This window comes from Cupressus sempervirens, chromosome 5 (genome assembly GCF_028749045.1).
Source record: "Cupressus sempervirens isolate cs-2001-9-10 chromosome 5, ASM2874904v1, whole genome shotgun sequence".
Lineage (NCBI taxonomy): Eukaryota > Viridiplantae > Streptophyta > Pinopsida > Cupressales > Cupressaceae > Cupressus > Cupressus sempervirens.
Genome location: NC_143122.1, coordinates 180,127,508 through 180,152,409, shown reverse-complemented (window position 1 = coordinate 180,152,409; position 24,902 = coordinate 180,127,508). Strand labels below are relative to the sequence as shown.

General features: G+C 34.8%; 1 protein-coding gene across 3 annotated transcripts in view; it reads left to right on the top strand.

Annotated features, from left to right (window-relative positions):
- The window catches only part of LOC149555004 (B3 domain-containing protein Os07g0679700-like), a 93,287-nt gene that overhangs the window by 14,264 nt on the left and 54,121 nt on the right, over positions 1–24,902 (top strand). For 2 of the 3 annotated variants that reach the window (XM_089829034.1, XM_089829032.1), the window contains exons 3-6: positions 15,822–15,926; positions 20,189–21,090; positions 21,406–21,502; positions 21,789–21,963. In XM_089829034.1, coding sequence (XP_089685160.1) covers positions 15,822–15,926; positions 20,189–21,090; positions 21,406–21,502; positions 21,789–21,963 — 1,279 coding nt within the window. The remainder of the gene's footprint in view (positions 1–15,821; positions 15,927–20,188; positions 21,091–21,405; positions 21,503–21,788; positions 21,964–24,902) is intronic. The other variant, XM_089829033.1, reaches the window with a different exon arrangement.

The window sequence follows — 24,902 nt, the reverse complement described above, 5'->3', positions numbered from 1 at the left end:
TAATTTATGCTTAGTGATCTCTTTTACTATTAAATGATATGTAATTTAACATGTTAGCTCATGGTCGTCCAATGTACACTCTTGCTTTTTTAGTCATTTACCCTTAGCCATGGTGGTTCAAGGCTCGTACCTATTTCCCTAGTGATGGTAGTGCCCCCCATGCCCAATTCCTTTTTGGCGATGCTTCCCCCCTTCGCCGTGCTCTTGCAAGGGAATTCTCCACGATTATATCATATTTACCATAACAAGTTATTATTCTTAAACCATCATAATGGCTAACTACCATTTTACTTCCCATGATGAATAACCAAATTTCTAAGATTTCAAGATAACAATATAATAGTATCATAACAATTAACTATAATGCCAACTTCATATGAAATTATAACGTCTGACCATCTTACCCTTTCACATGATCATAACTAATTTCACTTGTCAACTGACTTCATAGGAAACCTCTGTGAGTATATGACCAATTTTAGATTGAGCCAAAATTTGGGATGTAACACGTCTCAAGTTCAAATTCTAAGATTGGTGCATGTGCTCATATCAGTATTCCATCAAACTAGTAACTTGATTATCCCTAGTAAGGAAGCATCATACTTTTGAAAACCATGAAGAGCTCTATTTTAAGTCGCATACTAATGCAGTCAACAATAAGTCATGGGTGAACTTACTTGCATTGGCCCCTAGAGAAAAATGAAAAAGTTGACTACTTAAGAAGTTCGAGTTGCTAGGAATACTAATAGATTGATAATTTATGGGCCATAGTTTGAAGGCACTCTATCTTCTTTATGTTAGGACAGAAGTAAGCAAGCATATCCTACAACTTTGCATAGTTTGTGGTCTCCCTAGGGCCTATTTGTTGTTATCTAAGTTGTCTTAGGTGATATCATCAGCAAACATGTGGTACATATAGGAGGCATAGGTTAGTTATTATCATCATGTTGGGTATTATGTTCTTGTTGAAGACTATTGGAGTCATCCCACTCAAAGTGGATTAGGAGGCCACTTTTGTGAAGTGACATATCATTATCAAGTATTTGTAGCATATTTCTTATTTTATTCTTCTATCGTGCAAGTTAGTTTATAACAAATGGCCCAAAAAGTGTTCATATAATTATGGACTTGCATTTTATAATGTAGCCCAAAGAAGTTGTTAAGACAATTGTTTTTGTAAGATTCCTATTTAGGGAAAAGAGTAATGAGGTTAAGTAGGTCATTTTGATGTGGACAAAATATTGACACTAGTAAGTGAAATCTTTTATTGGCCTTGGATAGTATTAGAGATCTTAAAGTTTTTACATAAATGCTAGGTATGACAGTTTGAAAGGGAAATGGTCATAATCCATAAGTTTGTCTTAGCCTTGGCAAGGCATTAAATATGGATATTGTCCTTGGATTGATCAAAACTCAAACTAGTCATGATAACAAATTGTCTAATATGACAAAGTGTATTCCTTATTGAAAGTCTAGTGAGATTTTGAATTCAGAATCATATTTACATAACTTAGCTTGCCTACTTTTGGAAATGTTGGATTTGGCAATTTTCGTATCTAGCACTTAGTTGTGTTCGAACTACATCACACTACATATTTAATCAACAATATAGGATTTACCCATAGCATTGTATGTTGAATTTTATATATGTTCGCATACAATTGTTGTTAGAAAGTAAAATCCACCAATATAATTGAGGGGGGGGGGGGATGAATTAGTTATATGCTTTAAACAACTTTGATCAAGTTTGCAAATCTGAAACATGTAATCAAAATATATATCAACCACAAGCTAATAATGCAAAGTGACACAAGATATGTTAATTAGGGAAACCCTTGATCAATGAGAAAACCTTGGTGGGAATGATGCCCACAATATGATGTACTAATATGAATGTTCCTTGTGAAAGGATTTGACCTTGCTAGGAGTCATAAATACAATGGACACGTATGAGTCCCCATCAAGAGACTTTGAATCTTTGTTAGAAGATTCCAACCCTGTTAGGAATTGTTCCAACTGTATTAAGAGTTGATAAGAAGACAATTGAACCCACTGTTCAAATTGCTTAAGAAATATTCTCACTAGACAATTTAGGATAACCTATCCAAGAAAAATGAGTTGAATGAAGAAACAACTTATCTTTCCAATACAATTCTTTTGAAGTCCACAACTTATCCTAACATCGAACACTGCTATGACCTTGACAAATTTGCATCCAAAGCGTGCATAATATACATCAATAACATATGACCGCATATAACACTTCACAATCAAGGAAATATCTTTCCTTTATACCAAGTCCTAATAACTAATTGAGTTGGCTTTGAGGCTTCCCAATGTACAATGAATAATATAGGACCATCTTAACATATTACATTTAGGTTCCACACGTTACATAAAAAATACAACATAGTCGGCCTCTAAGGAATAACCCGCGTGTTATACTTTAGAAGTCTTCACAGAATGAAAATCGAATCCTGCTACCTCGAATATAGCATCACGAACATGCCGTTGACGAACATCCAAGAAACAAGCATACATTTTCTACAATCTATTTTGCAATCAATCCTCAACAAAACTTTTGTAACTCACTAAAAACTTCATAATTCATTCTGTGGACATAGACATAGCATCTATAAGCTTCCATAGGCATACTACTAACCCCACTAAAAGCAACTTAGCAACCAAAAACCTTGCCGAACAAAATTGTCTTTGTAGTTATGCTAGAACTGTCTAGAAAGCTGATATGTTGACATCAATGACAAACCAAGTCATGAATGCAACACATAAGCACTCAATCATCTCCCAAAGCATATTGATAATAAAGCACTCAATCATCTCCCAAAGCATATTGACAATCTCCATAAGGCATTCATGCCAACAATCTCACCCTTTGGCATTGATGACGACATATGATGAAAAAGATCAAAGTTCCAAACATACCAAAATATATTTCTTCCTTATCTGCCTTTACTCCCCCATTCATGCTGCTCCATGAATGTATATCTTTCCTCATAAACATATTTCTCCCTCATACATATAGGCAGGTTGTAAAGAGTTTTTCATGTTCCAATCTCCCCCATTGGTCAATCAATGTTTTCCATGTATATCTCTTCCCCATTGACATCAATGACAAAGGTGCCATTATGTCAACTCTCAAAATTCATTCATCTCTCATACAATTTGAAAAAGTTCACCAAGTGTGAAAAGACACTATTTAAACAATGCTCAAGAGTTCTCAGTAACTCTACCCAAAAGTGACTACTCTCCTAAGGAAGCATCGCCAACATATAGTCTAGATGCAAGAACTTTTTTTGAATATGTTGGACTGATGTAATCCTGTATCAACTACTCTAAAGAGGGTTGGGACATAACCCCAAGCATACCTTGCAAGTACTCAAAAGTATCCTTAGCCAAAGGTTTTGTGTAAACGTTTGCTATCTATTCTTTCATGCTAACATACTCTAGTCTGATCTCTTTCTTTGCTACCCTTTCTCTCAATAAATGATACTTTATTGCAATGTGCTTAGTCTTTGAACGTAATACCGGATTCTTTGACATATTAAATGTGTCTTTGTTATCACAGTGAATGATAATAGCTTCTAAAAATTCAATACCAATGTCTTACAGCATTTGCTTCATCCAAATAATCTGATTACAATTGTTTGTTGCTACTACATACTCTACTTCTATTGTAGATTGTGATATGCAATTTTGTTTCTTACTTAGCCATGAAACTAGTCTTCCTCCCAAAAAGAATGCTCCACCACTGGTGCTCTTCATGTCATCAACATTTCCTGCCCAATTTGCATCTGTATATGCACATAAGGTAAAGTCATCTGATTTGTCATACTGTAAGCCATAATCAAGTGTACCTTTCAAGTATCTGAAAATTCTTTTTACTGCTACTAAATGTGTCTCTTTAGGCTCTTCTTGGAATCTTGCCACAATTCCAATTGCATTAGATATATAATGTCTTGTATCAAATACTGCAATCTTCCTATCGTAGATTTGTATCTTGTTTGTTCTACATTAGAAGATTCATCCTTACTTGATAATTTGCATCCTATAACCATAGGTGTCCCAAGTAGTTTACAATTCTCCAAACCAAACTTTGTCAACAAATCCTTAAGATACTTAGTTTGTGGTATGAATATGCCATCCTCATTTTGATTTGTTTGCAATCCCAAGAAATACTTCATCTTGCCTATCATACTCATCGCAAATTCATTCTCCATTTCTTCTAAAAATTTCTTGCTAGCTTCAACATTTCCTCCAAAAATAACGTCATCAACAAATACAATAATAATCAGTAAACCATCTTCATTCTCCCTCAAGTACATGTTACACTCCGCATTACCTTTCTTAAATACCAAATTTTGTAAATGCTTATCCAGTCTTGCATACCAAGCTCTAGATGCTTGCGTCAATCCATATAATTCTTTCTTCAATCTGCAAACCATGTGTTTGTCTTCTCTCAAGGGAAATCCATCAGGCTGTTCAATGTAAACTTCTTCTTCAAGCTCACCATTAAGAAAGCCGACTTAACATCCATCTAATAAACCTTAAAATACTTGTTAGCTGCACATGCCAAAAACATTCTTACATGCTTCAAGTCTAGCAATAGGGGCAAAAGTTTCCTCAAAGTCAATTCCTTCTTGTTCTGAATAACCTTTGCATAGAAACCTTGTTTTGTTTCTTACCACTTCTCCTTGCTCATTCATCTTGTTTTTGAAAACCCACTTAGTTCCAATAACATTCTTATCTTTAGATCTAGGAACCAATTCCCAAGTCCTGTTCTTCTCAATATTCTTTAATTCTTCTTTCACTGCCTTTATCCAAAACTCATCTTTACAAGCTTCATGTGTAGTCTTAGGTTCAACTTGAGATATTAAACATAATTCTTCACTCACCTTGTTTCTTGTCATCATTCCTTTGTTCGCGCTTCCAATGATTCAATCCACAGGGTGTTTCTTTGCAACATATCTGCTAGGTGTTCCCTACTCTATTCTGATTTCAGTTCGTGGTTCTGATCTAAGTTCTTTTCTTTGTTCTTCTCTTTGTATTTCAATCTACAAATTAGTGTCAATTTCATAAAAAAATTCTTGCTCAACATTACCAGAATCATAATCAAAGTATTCTTTCTTGAATTCTGAACTTTTCATCAAATTTCACGTTAGTGCTCTCAACAATAGTTTTTAATCTTTGATTAAAACATCTTTATGCCTTACTCTTCAATGAATATCCAAGACACATTCCTTCGTCACTTCTAGAGTCAAAACTTCCCAATACCATCATCTCTTTTGATATAACACTTACTTCCAACGATTTTAAAATTTTTCATAGTAGGTGTATGTCCAAACCAAAGTTCATAGGGTGTCTTATTGGTGCCTTGCCTTATCTACACTCTGTTCATTGTGTATATTGCAGTGTTCACTACTTCTCTCCAAAAGATATGTGATACATTATTCTCAAACATCATTGCTCTAACTACTTCACATATTGATTTGTTCCTCCTTTCTGCTATACTATTCCGTTGTGGTGTCTTAGGAGCTGAAAGTTGTCTTTTAATTCTACTATTCTCACAAAAGATGTTAAACTCATCTGAAATGAATTCTCCTCCTCTATTTGATCTCAAACACTTAATCCTCAAGCCAAATTTATTTTCTACTCTTTTCTTAAATAACTTGAACTTCTCAAAAGCTTCAAACTTTTTTCTAAGAAATGCTACCCACATCATCCTTGTAAAATCATCAATAAGAAGCATAACGGCCTTTCTCCATATATGCTTTTGTTATTGTAGGACCACTCAAATCTATGTGGACAATCTCCAACTTCGCTGTAATAGTAAACATCTTGCTTGAAAATGAACTATTTTTCTTCTTTTCCATCACACATTCCTTACAAACCATGTTAGAAGGTTTCACAATCTTAGGTGAATCTCTAACTGCTTATGTAGTACTTATCTTCACAAAGTTATCAAAGTTAAATGCCACAAAATGTCTTATGCCATAACCAACTATCATCTACTTTTGCAACCAAACATGTCATCTTAGTAGGATTTTATTGAAAAACGTTACATCTTGTCCTTGTGCTTGTACCAATCAACTTACCATCTTTTTCCTTGATAGTACAAGTCCTCTTTGTAAATTGCAACTGATATCCCTTGTCCGCAAGCTGTCCAGTATTCAAAAGATTATGGTTCAAACCATCAACAAAATAAACATCCTTAGTGTTAGTCTTTTTATTAAGTGCAATAGATTATTTTTTCCTTTAATTTGACAAGGTGCATTGTTTCCAACTCTAACTACTCCTCCATCATAACTGTTAAACTCAACAAACTTATTATTCATATCTCTTGTCATATGATGAGAACAACCACTATTTATAATCCAATCAGACTTTTTGTTTAAAACATGTGATACTAATGCTTTCTCTTTCATTACCCCTTCTTTCTCAGAACTTTCTTCTTTAATAGCAATAAATCCAAGTTCATCATCTTCATCATCACTTTCTATGAAATATACCACCTTAAAATTAAACTCATTATGCTCATCAACAAAGAAGCAATCTTGTGAAACTCTGACTTATAAGGCTTCCTAGGCTTTGTCTTCTCTCTTTTAGGACAACTAGATGAAAAAGGACCAAGTTCTTTGCAAGTCCAACAAACAATTTTTTTAAACCTTTAGGTTCTCTCTTCATAAGCAATGCAAGTCTTTCATCAATCTTCTTATCTTTTGCTTGTTTCACTGCCCACTCTCTAGCATAGTCTCCACTCGTGCTTGTACTCCTTGCAAGTTTAGCTTTGTCTTTTTGTACACTAAAAGCTGATTCTATCCTTGGCACTCCTTGGTTCTGCTTCAAAGTCTACTCAAATGTTTGCAACTTCCCAAGTAATGTTTATCTTGTAAAATTCGGTGTTACTGAAATAATTTCTTCAATGATCTCAACTTTTTGTGCATAATTAGGGGTCAGAGGTTTCAATATCTTTCATATTACTTCATCTTCAGTCACAGTTCCTCCACAACTCTTGATTCCTGCAACAATCTCAGCTATTCTAGCAAAATATGCTCTAATAGATTCATCTTCCATCATCTTAGCATTGCCCAACATATTCTTCCAATTCTATAATCTAGATTTCTTTTCAAACTTATCTCTTTCAAATAAACTTTGTAACTTAACCCAATTTCATTTGCAAGATATAAACCTTTCACCTCAACATACTCTATTTTAGGAAGAGCTGATAAGAATGCTTCTCTGACATACATATTGCACATGAATAGATCCTTGTCCTCTTTTGTGTAGTTCTCCAATTCTTTCTTGTCAATAACATTTTTGCTTTCTGTTGTAACCAACCAGTAATTTGCTCCCATGCATGGCAATTGAGTCTTCATCTTGTCCTTCGAGTTGTCATAGTTAACTCCATCAAATTTCAGACTCTTTCTTTAAAGTAGCCACGGATCTCCTCAAGCTGTTAAACCAATTGTTAGAAACAATAGTCCAATTTTTATAAACAATAGTCCACCAAGATAACTAAGGGGGTGGGGGGGTGAATCAATTATCCAATAATTAAACCACTTGTCTTCATTAAACAAACTTAACCATTCAACCAAAGTAAACATCAACCATACAAAGATGCACATAGATAATTACACCAGATATGTTAACTAGGGAAACCTTTGATCAGAGGGAAAAGCCCGATGGGAATGATGGCCACAAGATGATGTACTAATGTAAATGTTCCCTGTGAAAGGATATGACCTTGTTAGGAGTTAAATAAATACATAAAATATACACGAGTCCTTGTTAGGAGACTTTGAATCTTTGTTAGAAGATTCCAAACCCTGTTAGGAGCTGATAAGAAGACAATTGAACCCACTGTCCAAATTTTTTTAGAAATTTTCTCACTAAACAATTTAGGATAACCTATCCAAGAAAAATGAACTAACTAAAACAACTACTTATCTTGCCAATACATTTTCTTTGAAGTCCAAAACTTATCCTTAGCATCAAATATTGCTCTGACCCATCACAAATTCATATCCAAATCTCACACAACATACACCAATAACATATGACCAATATGACACTTTACAATCAAGGAAACACCTTTCCTTTATACCAAGTCCTAATAGCTAATTGAGTTGGTCTTGAGGCTTCCCCAGTGTAGAATGAATAATATAGGCCAATGATAAGATATTACATTGAGGTTCCATATGTAACATTACAAGCTACATAAAAAATACAGCACGCTTAACTAACCTGTGTGTTATTTGTCACAAGTCTTCATAGATTGAAAACCAAATTCCACCACCTCGAACATAGCATCATGGAATTCCTCTGACCAAAATCCAAGCCTGCTGAACAAGCTTTAACCTAGCCAAAAAGATTCAATATTAACAACAACATATAGTTTCCTGCAAACGGTCTTGCAACTAGCCCTCAACAAAACTTTTGCAACTCATTGAAAACTTCATAATTCTTTCCACGCACATAGACATAGCATCTATAAGCCTCCACAAACATAAGGCTAACCCTGCTGACTTATGACTCTACTTGAACCAATGTGGAGGTCGAGAGTTAGACTTATGACTCTACTATAACCCTGCTAACATCCTTGAGGTCGAGAGTTGCAATGTGGAGGTTGCCTAGTATTGGGTCAAGGCTTGCACCCTTTGATCAATTTGGGCAAAATGGATGACTTGTTTGACTTGGGGAACACTTTTGCTTGGAAATGTGGACTTCGCTCGGTGCTGCAAAATGTCAGTGATGGTTGGTTTGGTTCAAGGCTTATATCATCTTGGGTTCGGGGCAGGGATGAGGAAAAGCCCATGCTCTTGACCAGTGTGGGGCACCTTGGACTCTATGGGTACCTATATGACTTGGGTGAATTGATTGACTCAAGCGCTAATGAAAAACACTTGGCAACATGGTCGGGGCTCATTATTTAAAAAAGTATAGAGCCCAATCTAGGGAAGCGGTCTATTGCCACCATTTATAATGCAAGGTCGATGATGGTTAGGTTGGCTTGATGCTCAAACTCATCTCGAGGTTGTGGTCAAGGTCAGTGCTATGCATAGGCTAAGGCATAGGAGTGGGATCCATGTCACATTCGAATGTTTAGGAAAGTGAACATGAGAAAATGGGGGACATGGTGTATCCACGTAGAATTTGACATGGGTTAGTGGTGTAGGACAATGAGATGGCTATTGGTTTCAATAAATTCCATTAGTTGAATTGTATGGGAAAACTTAGGTATGGGAAAACTTAGGAAGAGCTGGACAATCCAAATGTTTAGGAAAGTGGACATGAGTAAATGGGGGACATGGTGTATCCATGTAGAGTTTGACATGGGTTAGTGGTGTAGGAAAATGAGATGGCTATTGGTTCTAGGAGTAAGGGACATGTTTGGAAACTTTCAAGGTTGACTACATGGGAAGGGCTATAATATGGGTTTTTTTGGTGAGGTTATGGGAGGCAGGTGTGGTGTTTAGTTGGAGGCATCAGCAGAACAGTCAAGTCATAGAGAAAGTCAGGGGAAGTGGAGTATGTCACTTGTGGGATAGTCTACAAAGATGGCTTGGTAGGTTGGTTTGGGAAGTTCAAGTGGTGAGACCAAGAATTAGCTCATTAATGAGTCAAGCCACAATCATTTGATAGAGCAACAGATCATGGTAGCGACGTGAGAGGCAAGAGATAAGTGTGAGACTGTGTGACACCATGCCACAAGTTGAACATTTGTAACAAACAAGGATAAAGGGAATCAACCAAAAAATTCATGAGTGTGTAAATTTCATCATTCCCACTCTCATATTGATGCTAATTGTGGTGAACAAAAATAGTCTTGTTGCACCGCTCATTGGATCTCATTGGATATTCAATGCTATGGTACAAGTAGAGTAATTAATACTTAAAGAAAATAGGAATGGCATCAATGGTTAAGTTGCACACATCACCATTGACAATCTTTTAGCCAAAAGAGCATAATTCAACATAATGCCTTGGGCTCCATACCAATGCGCATACAGATCCCTATTCTTCATGATGTTTGCAACATGTCTAGGAAATACAAGTTGTCAATGCATAGTTAATTGTGCTGTTAATCCTATGCAAGACATAATCACATAAGATGCCACACCTGTACAAGTTTGTGATATTTTTCTTTATAGACCAACTGTCTATGATTGTATGGGTCTATGGGTAACTTGAGCCTATGTGAAGTATCACGGCAATAACCTTTGTGTTAGCTAAACAATGCAGTCGTCAATGCATAGTTAATTGTGCAGTTAATCCTATGCAAGACATAATAACATAAGATGCCGCACGTCTACAAGTTTGTGATATTTTCCTTTCGAGACCAATTTTTTATGATTGTGTGGGTCTATGGGTAATTTGAGCTATGTGAAGTATCACCACAATAACCTTTGTGTTAGCTAAACAATGCGGCTTAATATTTGGCACTTTAAATTCTATACTTTTGATGGTTTACGTAGACAAGCTACACCATTAAGCAAGCATGCTCTTATAGTGCAGAGCGCCATGCTTACCACATTATAACCAGTATTGAGTGAATAATATAATAAGTTTTCACCAATTGCATGTCTTCCTATCCATCGAATGCATTACACTGTTGAATTGATTCTTGGATATCCATTTTAAATAGCTCTCTATACTACAAATTAGTATGGGAAAATGAACAAGTTCAATGACTAGTTCGGGAACTGGTTGATCAAGAAAAAATCAGGGCACTCAACAAAATCTTGATGGAAAATAGGCATACTCTTCTATGTCTTCATGATCTATTGGATCAGTTTTCTTTACCAAAGTCATCAGTGGGGTACCTCAGTAGTTTGTACGGATCCTCAGTAGTTTGTACGGATTTGGAAAAAATCCCCATAACCTGATGTAGGATAAATTAGGGAGCTGAATAAACCATGTTCCATAGTGCAATGATTTGTTGATTTCATTTTGTTTCATGAGAGAAGTACATCATGGGTAAAATCAATGAATATACCTGTTATCTTGTAGTTATATTTTTTACTGGGGATAATTAGTAGTTATATTTTTTACTGGGGATAATTATGCATCATAGGCAAAGGGCATCTTCACACATTGTAGATGGATAAATTTTTTTCACCAGAATCATCAGCTATATATGTTGATTCTGCTTACCCAAAGTGCATTTCTAACCTCCTCCAATGTTGTTATGCCTAATTATTGCCTGGAAACTGTTAAAAATGGGAATCAATATGGCAGATCTGCTCTCTTAAACAAAGCCACTGTTAAAGAGTAGTGGCTGTAAATGTTGTGACAATTAATGATGACAAATCCTTTTGCAATCCCTTTAAAGTGATGGTTCTGTTACCAGATTTGCAGAGTAAGCAACATATGATTATGAATGCATCTCCGTATTGATGGTATATTGATCTCTGTACATGCTGATTTTCAGTAATGATAGATAACTACTATTTATAAATGTTGATTTTATTGCAGTGACATTGTACCTACTACATGTGCAGAAATGCCGATTCCATTGTAGCAACATAGCATATAAAACATTTCGAAAACCCTAATTTTAACAATGAAAATAATGGGGAATTGTCCCAAGCAATGGAATCGAAGATCTAGCAAGAATGGACGGTGGAACAAATCCCAAAATTCTGAATCTGCTATACCCTTCAAATCAGAAACCTTCAAGAAATTGAATGTGATCCGATCGGCACACATGCAACATTTAGATGGAATTAATATATGTTTGTCTTTATGAACTAAGAAGACACTTTTTAATGTATGGTTGCATTATTGGCTGTACAGTGTACTCAACAGTATTAGAAGATCCTTGATTGAGGTAGAAATCTCACTCATGAACATGACAAGTACTAAGGAAAAACAATGGCAAACTGTCAAAGAGCCTCATGCTCCAATTTGGGGTCCATGAAACGTTGGGATCAATTTGGCTGAGAGAGCTACATTCTATGGGTGGATGAAGGATCATGGAGGATATTCCAATGGTTTTAAGTTTTCTACTAGCTCAAGACTGGTTTATTGCTTTTGTACAATCCAGAGCCAAAAAGATTAAAGCTAAAGAGGGTCATCATTATTGATAATTACAACAAAGATCATACTCCATCTATAAATGAGATGATTAGCTAGGTTAGGTTCCCCTAAGAAAACCTAGTGAGAACTCCACCCAAGACTATTGTTTTGTAATTGTTAGGGGAGTCCCAATCCAAGTAGAGGAGTAGTTGAGGTGAGGTCAAGTCCAACCTAAGGACAAACATTGTAAAGCTGAGTCGAACTACAATTTTATAAGTGTTTCTGGATCAACAATGGGTTTGTCCTTGTTTGCTAGTTGTAAGGGAAGCAAGGACATTCCTATCACTCTTTGAAATATGCCGAACTGTGAAAATGCTCCAGTTCACATACTAAGTTGATTTACTCCCACACCTGAACTATTTGTAATAAGGGTGGGTTGTTAGTAGTTTAGGTTAGTTATTAATTATAGTTATGTTGGTTGTAACAAATGGATTTTCATAACAAAATAAAGGTGATCTAGAAAGAGTATTCCTCAACTAATTAATGAAACAAAATATATTGAATTCCTTTTCATTAGACATTAATTGATTTTAACTATCAACGATTAATTGAGATAACAAAACCAAACTGCAATAACTGCAATAACGTTCCACTGAAATAACTGAAATAATAGTAACAATGATCAATTGAAATCACTATAATATTGATTAACTGAAATAACGATCAACTGAAATAACTGTAACAATGATCAATTGAATAACTATAATATTGATTAACTGAAATAACAATTTACTATCTTTCCTTGCATACAAGTAAAGTAAATGCAAAATGTGAAATAGATAGAGGAACATACGAGAAGTATCCAGTTAGTCTTTAATTGGTTGTGCAAGCCTTAGCGTTCGGTAAGAGGAGAAGCATTGACTTAGGCTTAACCTCCCAACCTTGGACCATATTCATCTCCACACAATCTATTGAATAGAAAGGCCCTCCCTACCTCGGGATCAAGCTTGGGATACTTTTAGTCTAGCCACCTGAGCATTCTGGTGTTTAGAATGTCCACAGTCCACACAGTTATGAATGGACATGTCTGAATAACTGACACTACTGACATCAAGTGATCATAAATGACAAACATGCCTTTAACGACCTTGGCCAAGGTTTTCTGATGGGTTCAATGACTCGATCACCACCGCTCGACTTGACAACAAGGGAACAATAAGTATGAACATGCATGAGCTATTAATGAAAAATAATTTAGAATTTTTATGTCATGTCTGACTTTTTATTTCCATGTTATTGCAGATTCTCATCTCACCTCTTCACCTTTTCCATGGCTATACAGTCGGTGAGTCCCAGGTGTTCGAATCTTAGAGCAATCGGCTCTATCTATTGATCCTCAACTTGATATAAGAATATTACATGCTTTCAACATATCACATATATGTGACCTGAGAAAGATGATCTTTGCAAAATAAATACCATGACATTCAGCAGTAGAATAAAGATGTGAAAGCATATCATGAATAATTGGTATTGACCTATCATGAGAAGTTCCGACTTAAGGAGGAACTATCTGATGATATCAAACAAGGACGTTGTACGGTATTTCTAAAATCTATAGCTTACTGCTGTAAATACAATGTAGAGGTATCTAATAAAAAAAAAATATTATAAATCAATTGGATATGGTAAGTCAACCACATAACCTGGTAAGTTCAGAAGTATTGGAGCCTTGGCTAGATGCTAATAGTTAGTTCACAAAATTTACTTCAGGTGCAAATCTCTGTGCTGATAAAAAGAATATATTATAAATCAATTGGATATGGTAAGTCAACCACATAACCTGGTAAGTTCAGAAGTATTGGAGCCTTGGCTGGACGCTAATAGTCAGTTCCTTCACGAAATTTACTTCGGGCACAAATCTCTGTGTGATTGTCAATCACATCTTCAGCAAAAATATTAATGAATTGGCAATTCATTGCAAGGAAAAATGCAGAGAGTTATCGGGTGTTATATTGCAGAGATATCCGGTGTTGTATTACAGAGATATCAGGTGATATATTGCAGAGATATCGGGTGTTGTATTGCAGAGATATCAGGTGTTGTATTGATGCTCATGGTCTCTCACGGCATAAGGAAGTATTCAAAAACCTTTTTGGCTTCCAAGAAGCCGTAACTTAAAAGAAAGAACTTGGCTTCTTGAACACTAATATGCCAAATGTGCCTATTGGTCACTAGCAAAAATTTGAATAAATATGGAAAAAGATTCGAAGTTTATAAATCAAGGATATTTATAATATATTTATCTGCTTGCACGTAGATGTACTTATGAGGTGGCATCATATTATTTGTTTTATAAAAATAATATTATAGTGTCATATTTATTCCTATATCTATGTGCACGTACATAAATATACGTTATAATGTTGTGGTGGAAAAGTCAATCAAAACCATTTGAGGTACGCATTATTTTTAATTAAAATAATTAATGTTTTAAATGTTTATTTAGCTCATGCAGGTCCATCGATTGTATCCTGATGTTCAAGTTGCTAGGTCCTTACCAAGACAATTAAAGGTCATACCTGTCAACCCGATAATTGAACTAAGCTAGTATCCCATTCTGTTGATCCCATTTAGCAATGCTTCTCCCCTTCATCTTCTCCGGCAATCACCCATGCAACATTTCCACGATACTAACAAGTTCCATGATAATTCCATAATAACATTTAATTTAGATAAGGAATATAAGGAATTTAATTATTAAACATAATTCTGAAAATAAGCAACTACTAATCATCACATGACAAACAATGGATAACATCCATCATCATTAAACAATTAACATAATGAATACAACGGATATATTTAACCACTCTCTTCACATGATTACGAAAGAAAATCCATTCAATCCAATGGCTATAAATAAATTTAAACTAGTTCAAAATTTGGTATGTAACATTGGTTTATTTTTGTTTTTGAACTGAATATCAATTTCGAATATCTTGCTCATACTAGCATCAACATTTGACCAGTACAAGCTCCTTACAAAATCTTTAAGGTATGGCTATTGTTTTTTGACAAAATCTTAAGTTGTTATTTTCTATAATAAAACCCCAGGTAGAAAGAATGCTATAAACATGGTGGATTGGAAAAATGGAAAAGATGTTGCACACAAAAAAATGAAATAAAGGAAATGAAATATGACCAACTAAAACCATGTAGATAAGATAAGATAAAATTATTAATGTCCAACAAAAGACCAAAGAAGGTCTATGGGACCGAGAGTATACAACTAGGAAAATCATTATAATTCGAATATTGCATATCTTAAAAGTTAAAACACAAACAGCAGTAAAGATAAATATATTGCTTCCATGATTTTGGGAAGACAGAAATTGGTCTTTGGCAAGAACGTAGAGAGCAAAGATGGGTATGTTTGTATGGAGATGCCCATATATTTATAGATATTAGATGTATATGAGTATCAATGCTATAAAAGATTTGGTTAGAGAAGAACATAAAATAGAATTTGACGTAATGGGTCATCAATGGTGGAAAAGAGTGGTGCAAATGGAGAAAATCTTAGAATTAGAGAGCAAAATCTGGTAATTTAATTTAATTTTAGTACTGTTTTGGGTTTACTCAATCTTGATCATGGTGGGAAAAAGACTTGAAAATGACCTGAAAAAGAATGCCACTACTAGTTAGGTGTCTGTTTTTTTTGTTATATACATTTATAAACCTTGAAAAGATTCCTTCTGACATGCGATTTTTTTTTTTTGTAGCGTCTCCATTGTGGATGTGTTGCTTCCATCCATTCTTTTACACTGCTTGATGCTGGAGGCATAGAATGCATGGATTGTGCCAAAGGGAATGGGAATCTAAATCCTGTAAGCTATTTTTGTAAGCTTGTTCTATTTATAAAAGATATTGTTAATGTTGTTTATGTTTTAATCGCCTTAATCATAAGATATAATTAGGTTAATGATAGAAGACCCATAATTGGACTGGATGTTCTGATGCTTGATTTACCAACATGCATGAGTTCTCCCTGCGTGTTGGTCTCAAATTTTATGCTATTCAAACAATAATCTAAGGCTGCAAATTGATGATTTTATAGATCAGGGACACTTTACATTATTATATAGTTGTTAATATACTCACATATATTGCATATTAAATTTCATATTCTTATGTTAGCATCCCAATGTGATTTCATTCCACATGACAATAGCACAACAAATATTATGTTGATTCATTGATTGACTTGAGATAAAATTTAAACTCTATTGACTTCCATGAACATTTACCATGTTTGGATTCAGTTGAAAATGTGAACATGTAGTTGCATAAATAGAAGTAAATAACAAGCAAATCAAATAACTCAGGAAGAAAGATACACAATTTTATCCTAGAGGAGACCAATGTGGGGTATAATGTTTAGAGAGTATGTTTCATCTTGTAAGTTTTTATAAGCCAATTGGTCAGTGATGCACTCAATCTTTTTGACCATTTCTAAAATGCTCTACTTATTGTGGCTAACTAGCTTGCGCAATAGTGGACCATTGGCCTTAACTATTCTCAACTATCTAGTCATCTTCTACCTCTAGAACTCACCAGCCCGCTCTTGTCTCTGCTTCTATACGTTCACATTCCTTCACTTAATCTTCAAGGGGTATGTTTGTGCTGAAGAATCAGCACATAAGTTGAATAGAGAATTTAAAATCCCATTCACATGAAGAGATGGAAGAAGAATTTGATTTGATTCAAGTTCCCCTTGGATGCTTTTTTTCTGCTATTTGTTCTCCTATGGATTTTTTTTTTCTAGAGGAGATCAATGTGGTATAATGTTTAGAGCCCAATGTGGTATATTGTTTACAGAGTATGCTACATCTAGTAAGTTTTTATAAGCCAATTGATCAGTGATGCACTCAAGCTTTGTTACCATTTCTAAAATATTATACTTATTGTGGTTAAGTAGCTTGTGCAATGGTGGACCGCTGGCCTTACCTATTCTCAATTCTCTAGTCATCTTCTACCTGAAGAACTCACTAGCTTGCTCGTCTCTGCTTCTATACATTCACTTTCCTTCACTTAATCTTCAAGGGGTATGTTTGTGCTGAAGAATCAGTAAATAAGTTGAATTGAGGATTTTGAATCCCATTCACATGAAGAGATGGAAGAAGAATTTGATTTGATTTAACTTCCCCTTGGATGCTTTTTTCCTGCTATTTGTACTCCAATGGAATTTTCTTTTTACATAACAAAACTTGTCTCGGGAAGCCTATTTCTTGATGATGGTTTCATACCTGGTTAAAGTTTTCACACATTGTTGTATGCAAGCTGTAACATTCTGTTTTCTTTCCTCTTTTGAAGAAAATCGCTGAGTAAAATTATTCAAATGGTGTATTTGTAGAATGTGTGAATCATCTCTAATCTCATATGCACATATTTCCCATACTCTACATTTAGCTCTGCTTGTATCCCTAGGCCAGTTAAATTCTAATAATGTCCAAACATTTCTTAAGCTCTTTGACTTTTAGTTTGTTGAACTAAGAAGCACATATTTCCCCTATTCTACATTTAACTCTGCATGTATCACTGGGCCAGTTAAATTCTAATAATGTCCAAACATTTCTGAAGCTCTTTGACTTTTAGTTTGTTGAACTAAGAAACACTGCTTGTCATCTCCATCAACTAAAATTTGAGGACTTCAATAATTCCTTTTGGATAATACCTTGCAATCCAGAGGAATTTTGTCCCCAAAAAATTCTGGAAATAAATAGACAAGGATTTATCTTCTACCTCCTAAATGGTATGTCTCTGCAGCACCTCTCATTGGTGAAAATGCTTTTTCTCTTTTGTTTATTGCAAGTCTGCAAACCAATATTAGTTTTGGAAATCTTTGACTCCTCATGTTTGTCAAATTACTTTTGTGCCATGACTTTTCCCAAACATGCTTAAGTCTAGTCTTGCTCTTATGCTGTTTGCTGTGTTGACCTTTGATCTTTGCTCCCTCTATCAATTCCTTGATGTCTGTGCTTTAACTGATATGGTTAGTTTTCTGGGTGAATCTTTGCCTTTTATTTGCTTAATCTCCTTCACTCTATATCCTACCTTCTAAATGATATGCCTCTGCAGCACCTCTCATTGGTGGAAATGCTTTTTCTCTTGTGTTTGTTGCAAATCTGCAAACAAATATTGGTTTTGAAGGTCTTTGACTCCTCATGTTTGTCAAATTTCTTTTGCACCTTGGCCTTTTCCATACATGCTTTAGTCTAGTCTCACTTTTATGCTCTTTTCTGTGTTGACCTTTGATCTTTGCTCCCTCTATGAATTCTTTGGTGTCTGTGCTTCAACTGATATGGTTAGTTTTCTGGATGAATCCCTTTTGTCTTTTATTTGCTTAATCTCCTTGGTCTCTACATCTTACATGCTTAGATGCTAGAGATGTTTTTCCTCTGAAGATATTTCATCATCTTCCTCAATATTCGCATGCATACAAGAAATTGCTAAAACATCTTTGGGTATGTTAGTGGATGAAATTGTAGCTTCTTGTATACTGTTTCTCCTCATTTTTTGGTTTTACATTGTTACGATCTAATTTGTGTCTCATTGGTTCATGTGACAATCTCGACACATCTACAGTAGTTTTGTATGTTCATACCATAATTATCATTTACTTAGGCATGCTATATATGTACGGAAAACAGTGATTAACATTGTGTGATTACCAAAATAAGTTCGCAACAAAGTGATGTTGAAATCAGACCTATACACCCATGCTACTATTGTTTGACTGTCTATATACATGCTACAACAATAATGCCATTTCAAATCTTGCATGGAGAAATGTGAAACATTTCAAATCTTGCATGGAGAAATGTGAAACACACTTATTCACACCTTTCTGATACTGAGAATAGTCATTTGCAATGATGAACCTTCAAAGTCTGCATGTCTTTTTTCTGTTGAGTGAGTTCACATTTAACCAAACTTATTTAATTAGGCATGCTATATAGGTACATAAAACAATGATTAACATTTCATTGCTTTGTATTTTGTATTTTTGAGGCCCTTTGGAGTAGAATTTTCTGAGGTGACATTTATACAGTTCAATCGGAGGATTGATTTTGATGACCTAAGCTTTCTAATGTAAATTATAAATGAGCCTCAAGTTTTTTTTATTTGTTTTTAATAGACTGCTAGTTGTGACTTTGATACATAAGGGCACCAATTTATTTTACTTAAACAACTTCCAAGAAGGACAACTGTTGTGACTCTTTGTCCTCACTTAGACCTCGAATTTGCCATTTTAAGTAAGTTTTCGTTTTATTGTATGAAAAACCATACTATGGCTGGATCAGAGCGTGAAATTAGAATAAAGGCATACATCTCTCCTGTAAAGTTTACCTACATTGTACTAACTCTTAGTAAAAATAAGAATCTATTTTGTTAGCTATTCAGTAAAAGGCATACATCTTCGCTTTAAAGTTTTCCCATTTTATAAAAGCTTTCAGTTGATAAGAATCCATTTTGTTAAGCTATTCAGTTATTGTAATCTTGTTTTGTTCAATTGCTGTCTAGAATATGTTATGCTATTAACTGTTGTATTGTCTTATGTATGCATAATTCAGATTACGTAGAGAAGTGACTGTCCATGAAAAATAGCTAGAAAACTGATAATTGGAGTGCTGAAATTGCTTCCACATGATTAAGATACATCTTCAAGCTATTTAGTAATTGTAAATCTTGTTTAGTTTGAGTTTTGTTCAATTTGTGCTTATAATAACTTAAGTTCCTCAACTAGTGTATTGTGCGTTGAATTACTGGATTAATTCAGATTACCTAGAGAAACAACTGTTCTTAGAAAATAGTTAGAAAAGTGATTACTGGAGTACTGAAAATACTACCACGTTGTAAAAGTCTCCCCCAAAAATAAAACATCTAAATAAAAGCTATGTTTTATTATTGTTATCATTTTGTATTCTCGGTCTTCGGGAACCCATCTTGATATAAGCTGCTGGTTCTGTATGCCTGTAATTTCATTTCAAAACAATTCTGAAAGTAGAATTTTTAGTATGTTATTTGATAATTGTTAGAATGAAAGTTACTAACATTTAGAAGGCTTCATGATTTTTTGTGGTATTAGGTATCAATTCATTTTCAGCAACTTGCTCCATACCTTATTTCATCCCAGAGACAGCTAGATTTGCCTCTGAGAACATTGAATGACAAAATAGGACCGATAATTCCTCAGAATACCAGTACTTTGAGATGGCATCATATTCCTACATCACAGCTGCCTTCAACTGGTCAGGCTGATTTATCTTTGCTGAGGGAAATCGATGAAATGGACAAGTCAAATGACATTGATATAGCAGAGAATAATATGGTGGGAAAATTTTCTGCTTCCATGTTGAATAAAAAGGGTGATGGTGTTCCTGAAAGCAAAGGAGCTGATCATTTAAAACTTAATGTTGTTGAATACCCTAATGAATATAGAGATTTTCCTGAAGTGAGGGAAAATGGAACTGAACCTGGATACAGTAGAAAGGAAGTGGTGCAAAGGATGTTTTCTATGGAAGCAGACCGAAAAAATGTTATAACCAATTCATGTTTACAGCCTGCAGTGATCGACTCTCTAGAAAATCATAAGTGTGAAGAAGTAAATTCAGAGCAAGATGACTATAAAGTTCTGACATTAGATAATAAGGTCTTGGAGTTTCCAGCAAATATCTCAGGAGGTTCTTTAGCTTCCAACGATGCAGTTCAAACCTGTAATGATAAATCTTCTGTTCTAGGGTTGCGAATCTTGTCAGGTTGTTCTGAGCAGGGCATAATTGCTTCTGTTAATTCCCATCACCAACAACAGTATCAAGTCTTACCCAGATTATGTATTCCAAGCCCGAGTACAGGCTCTGATTCATCAAAAGATATAAATACGCAAATACGTTTTGCGCGGCCACCAGCTGAGGGAAGGGGTAGAAATCAGTTACTTCCACGATACTGGCCAAGGAGTACTGACCAGGAACTTAAGTTGATTACCGGAGAGTATCCTTTTTGAGTTTTAATCTCATGTAATATAATTCCCATGCTTGCAAAGTATGCCTTAAAATAGAAAGGAAAAGGATTTGTGTTGAAAAAGTGTCTAGTTTCACCTTTATAAAGGTTGTTTCTTCTGTTCATTTAAACAGAGAAACATAGCCTACATAAGAAGCTTTCTTCATCCGTTTCTCTGAATGCAAATGTCATTATGTTTGCATGATAAGGGTGTACACTTGTTCTTTGCTTTGATATCTTGTTCATTTTCCTACATTGCCTACAGTCAAGTCCTTCAAGGTTTGTGTTGAACTTGACTTTTAACAGTTCAAATTCCAGAATAACTCCTCTGTTTGAGAAAACATTAAGTGCGAGTGATGCAGGGAGAATAGGGAGACTAGTTCTTCCGAAGGCATGTGCTGAGGTGAGCTATTACTGTTATTATAGTTCACATGGCAAAGTTCTTGAAAAATTTCCTAGTTAGTTTCCTAGAGAGATCTTTCATTCATACGCGTTACTGAATTCCTACATGCCATTGTGGAATTATTCTTGAAATTGAATAGCTTGTAATCATATTGAAATGAGCAACACAGTGCCTTCAGGTCACAACTCCTTGTAAAGTGCAAGTAGCTATAGGTGGGAGATATTTAAGACATACAGGTCATGATGTTCAAAATTTTATTTATTCTTACCAAGGCTGATGTGGGCAGGCTTATTTCCCTCCAATATCACAGCCAGAGGGGGTACCATTGGCAGTTCAAGATGCAAAAGGAAAGGATTGGGTATTCCAGTTCAGATATTGGCCTAACAACAATAGTAGGATGTATGTTTTAGAAGGAGTTACACAATGCATTCAGGCCATGCAACTCCAGGCAGGAGATACAGGTATCTCATGTCTTGACTTTGGACACGGAATTCTGTTTGTTATGTTTATCAAACCTGTTTTATGCACAATGCTCAATCAAAATTAAGATTTGATTATTTGAATCCCATTTTCCTTTCTGTTTTTTGCGAAGGTATTTGGTATTTTGGTAGGGCTTGTAATTTGTTTGAGACTGCTTTTTTCTTGATATTCTTGCCCCTACCATGCATTTTCAGTTATTTAAAATTAATTGCATTTTCAGCTATAAAAACTTGATTGTATACCTAATCCACCTTTACAGTGATATATATGAGAAGAGTGGCTGCATCAGTTTTATATGACGAATGAGTAAACTCAATTTTTTATTCACTAAAATAAGGTCAATTATTTACGAATCTTATAATGCTTTACTTTGTTTCTAGACCTTTTTCGCTCTGCGGTTATCTGTGACGTGTTCAAAGAGTTCAATAGTGAGAATGGTCACTGACTCGTAAGGATTAAAATAGCTACAACATATTGAGAGTAATTTATGTCTCTGTTTTCAGGATTGTAAAATAAAAAAGCAGTACTGGTAGATAGAAATAGCTTTGAATGGAAGCGCAATATGTTATGATTAGATAATGCAATAATCCGAGGAAACAATCCAGACACAGGTTGAGCTTGAGAAGAGGAATTGCATTCGGTAGAATTTTTAACCTTGTGAAAGTTTCCTGTGCTTGTACATTCCTATTAGTGTGCACACAATATGACTCATGTTTAGGAACAAGCTGTCCTGGAAATGCTCTTATGGTCAAAGAGGTGGGTTGTTTTGTTTGTACATTGAAGGAAATTTCAGAAACATAAACATTCAAGCTGTTTTGATATCTAAGGGTATTAGGCATAATTTTAAAAATTGTTTATTGCCTAATCAGTTACAAAATTAAATGAAAATTCAAGTACAAAACAATTATGCATTTACAACAGTATTTGAAAGAATGACATTCTCATTCTTTATCATTCAACAATATGCAGGGATTACAATACTCATATGCCAGTCTACTAGTTGGTCACAAATCTATGACTATGAACCAAAGATAAAATATAAAGTAGGGTGATGTTGATTAACCAACCATCAATAACCTACTACCTAATAACTGGTTAGGAACTTACATAACGACTAATGAAACATAAGGAATTAAACTCTGGGTTGAATTATATTTACTTTTATTACTTGGACAATTACATCAGCCCCTTAAAAAAGGAAGTTGTCTTCAAGAGGACAGAACAAAATGGGGCTAACAACAAACACAATTCGACTAGGGAGGGTGAGGGGGATGTCCATAGATAAGTGGAGGATGCTGGTAAAAATTTAGCTAATGCAGCATAGATGTAACAAACCAATTTTTCTTAACCGTTGTAAAACAAATATTCATCTAACAGCAAAACCCTTTCACAAGACTATGATCTCATTTAACTAAGTATAACTAGAAAGAAGTAACTGCTAACCAATCCATAGCATCTTAACATCAACGTATGTAAGGAAATAAATAAATGATTACTTAAATATCATATAAATCTATCTAACATGCTTAACTGAAAATAAAGTATCATCCACTATTTTTAAACATGCATATATTTCTACACTACCTATTTAAGCTTTCATATTTCTAAAAGTAAACATGCAAGAACATATAGTTATGAAGAATTCTCTTTATCTTGTTGTCCAAGCCTCAGCATTGGTGAGAGGAGAAGCATTGACATAGGCTTAACCTCCGAACCACAAACCATTACTTATCTTCACACATCCTAACTTAATAGAACGGCCCTCCTTACCTTGGGATTGGGCTTGGGATGTTCATAAGTCTAGCCATCTGAGTAATTAGGTGGTTTGAGTGTCCCATTAGTTATCTCCAAACAACTGAAGCATCTGGACAAACAAAGAAGATCACATGATCAACACATCTACCTATTTCTACCCTGGCCAAGGATTTCAAATTGGGTTAGTAAACTCGATCTCCACCACTTGACAACATATTTCATTACTGGAACATGGATGAGCTATTATAGATTTTGTCTATTATTTAATTACTCTGATTCCATTCTTGTTTGTGCAGACTCTCTACACCTCCTCACCATTTCAGGCTACCATGCCGGTGATTCCTAGGTGCTTGCGAGTTTATATCCACTATATTTGCTTTACACCTCTTCATCTTTAATTGCATCATTGCCGGTGAATTCCTTGGTGTTTGGATGATATTACTTTCATCTCTATATGGATATAAATGGAAGAATTAAATTTTGGGCAGGATTATTGGTTCATGGTTATCATTACAATTCTATCCTTCATATTCATGGTTGATACAAGCTTATGGTTAAAGAACAACAATGATATGAAAAACAGACTCTATGAACTAGAAATCTATATAATGCCTATCCCAATTCAGTTTGTAATATATTGGCGACAGTATTTGGTTTTCATGAAAAACATGACACACGAATGGCATAGCATTATGAAATAAAATATTAACAAATTCATAACAAGTTTCAGCGGACTCTATATTTCTTACGTGACTACACAATCTGCTCCCAGTTCTCCGTGGCCGGAAGATAAACTTCACCCTTCCTTGCTCAGAACCCGTGGATTAGGAAAGCATGAAGGTGAAATGGAAAATGGAAAACCAATGAATGAAGTTGGTAGTAATAATCAGATTCTCCTCCCTTTGTGTAGACGAATAAGTAGAGAACAGAGAGCCACCAAAAGCAGAGAAAAAATAGACTATATCAAAATACGATCATAGAGACTCTAAAAGATAGTTTGGCTCTTCGACTACCTTTAGTTACAAAGAAGGCTATTCGAATGTTTATCAAATCGAATTTTTAAAATAAGGAAATTAGAGGGAAAGAATAAGAAGTTGAAGAGTTTGAATTTATTATTTTATTATTATTGTTCATTTTTATAAAAGTTCATGTGTATGTATTGATA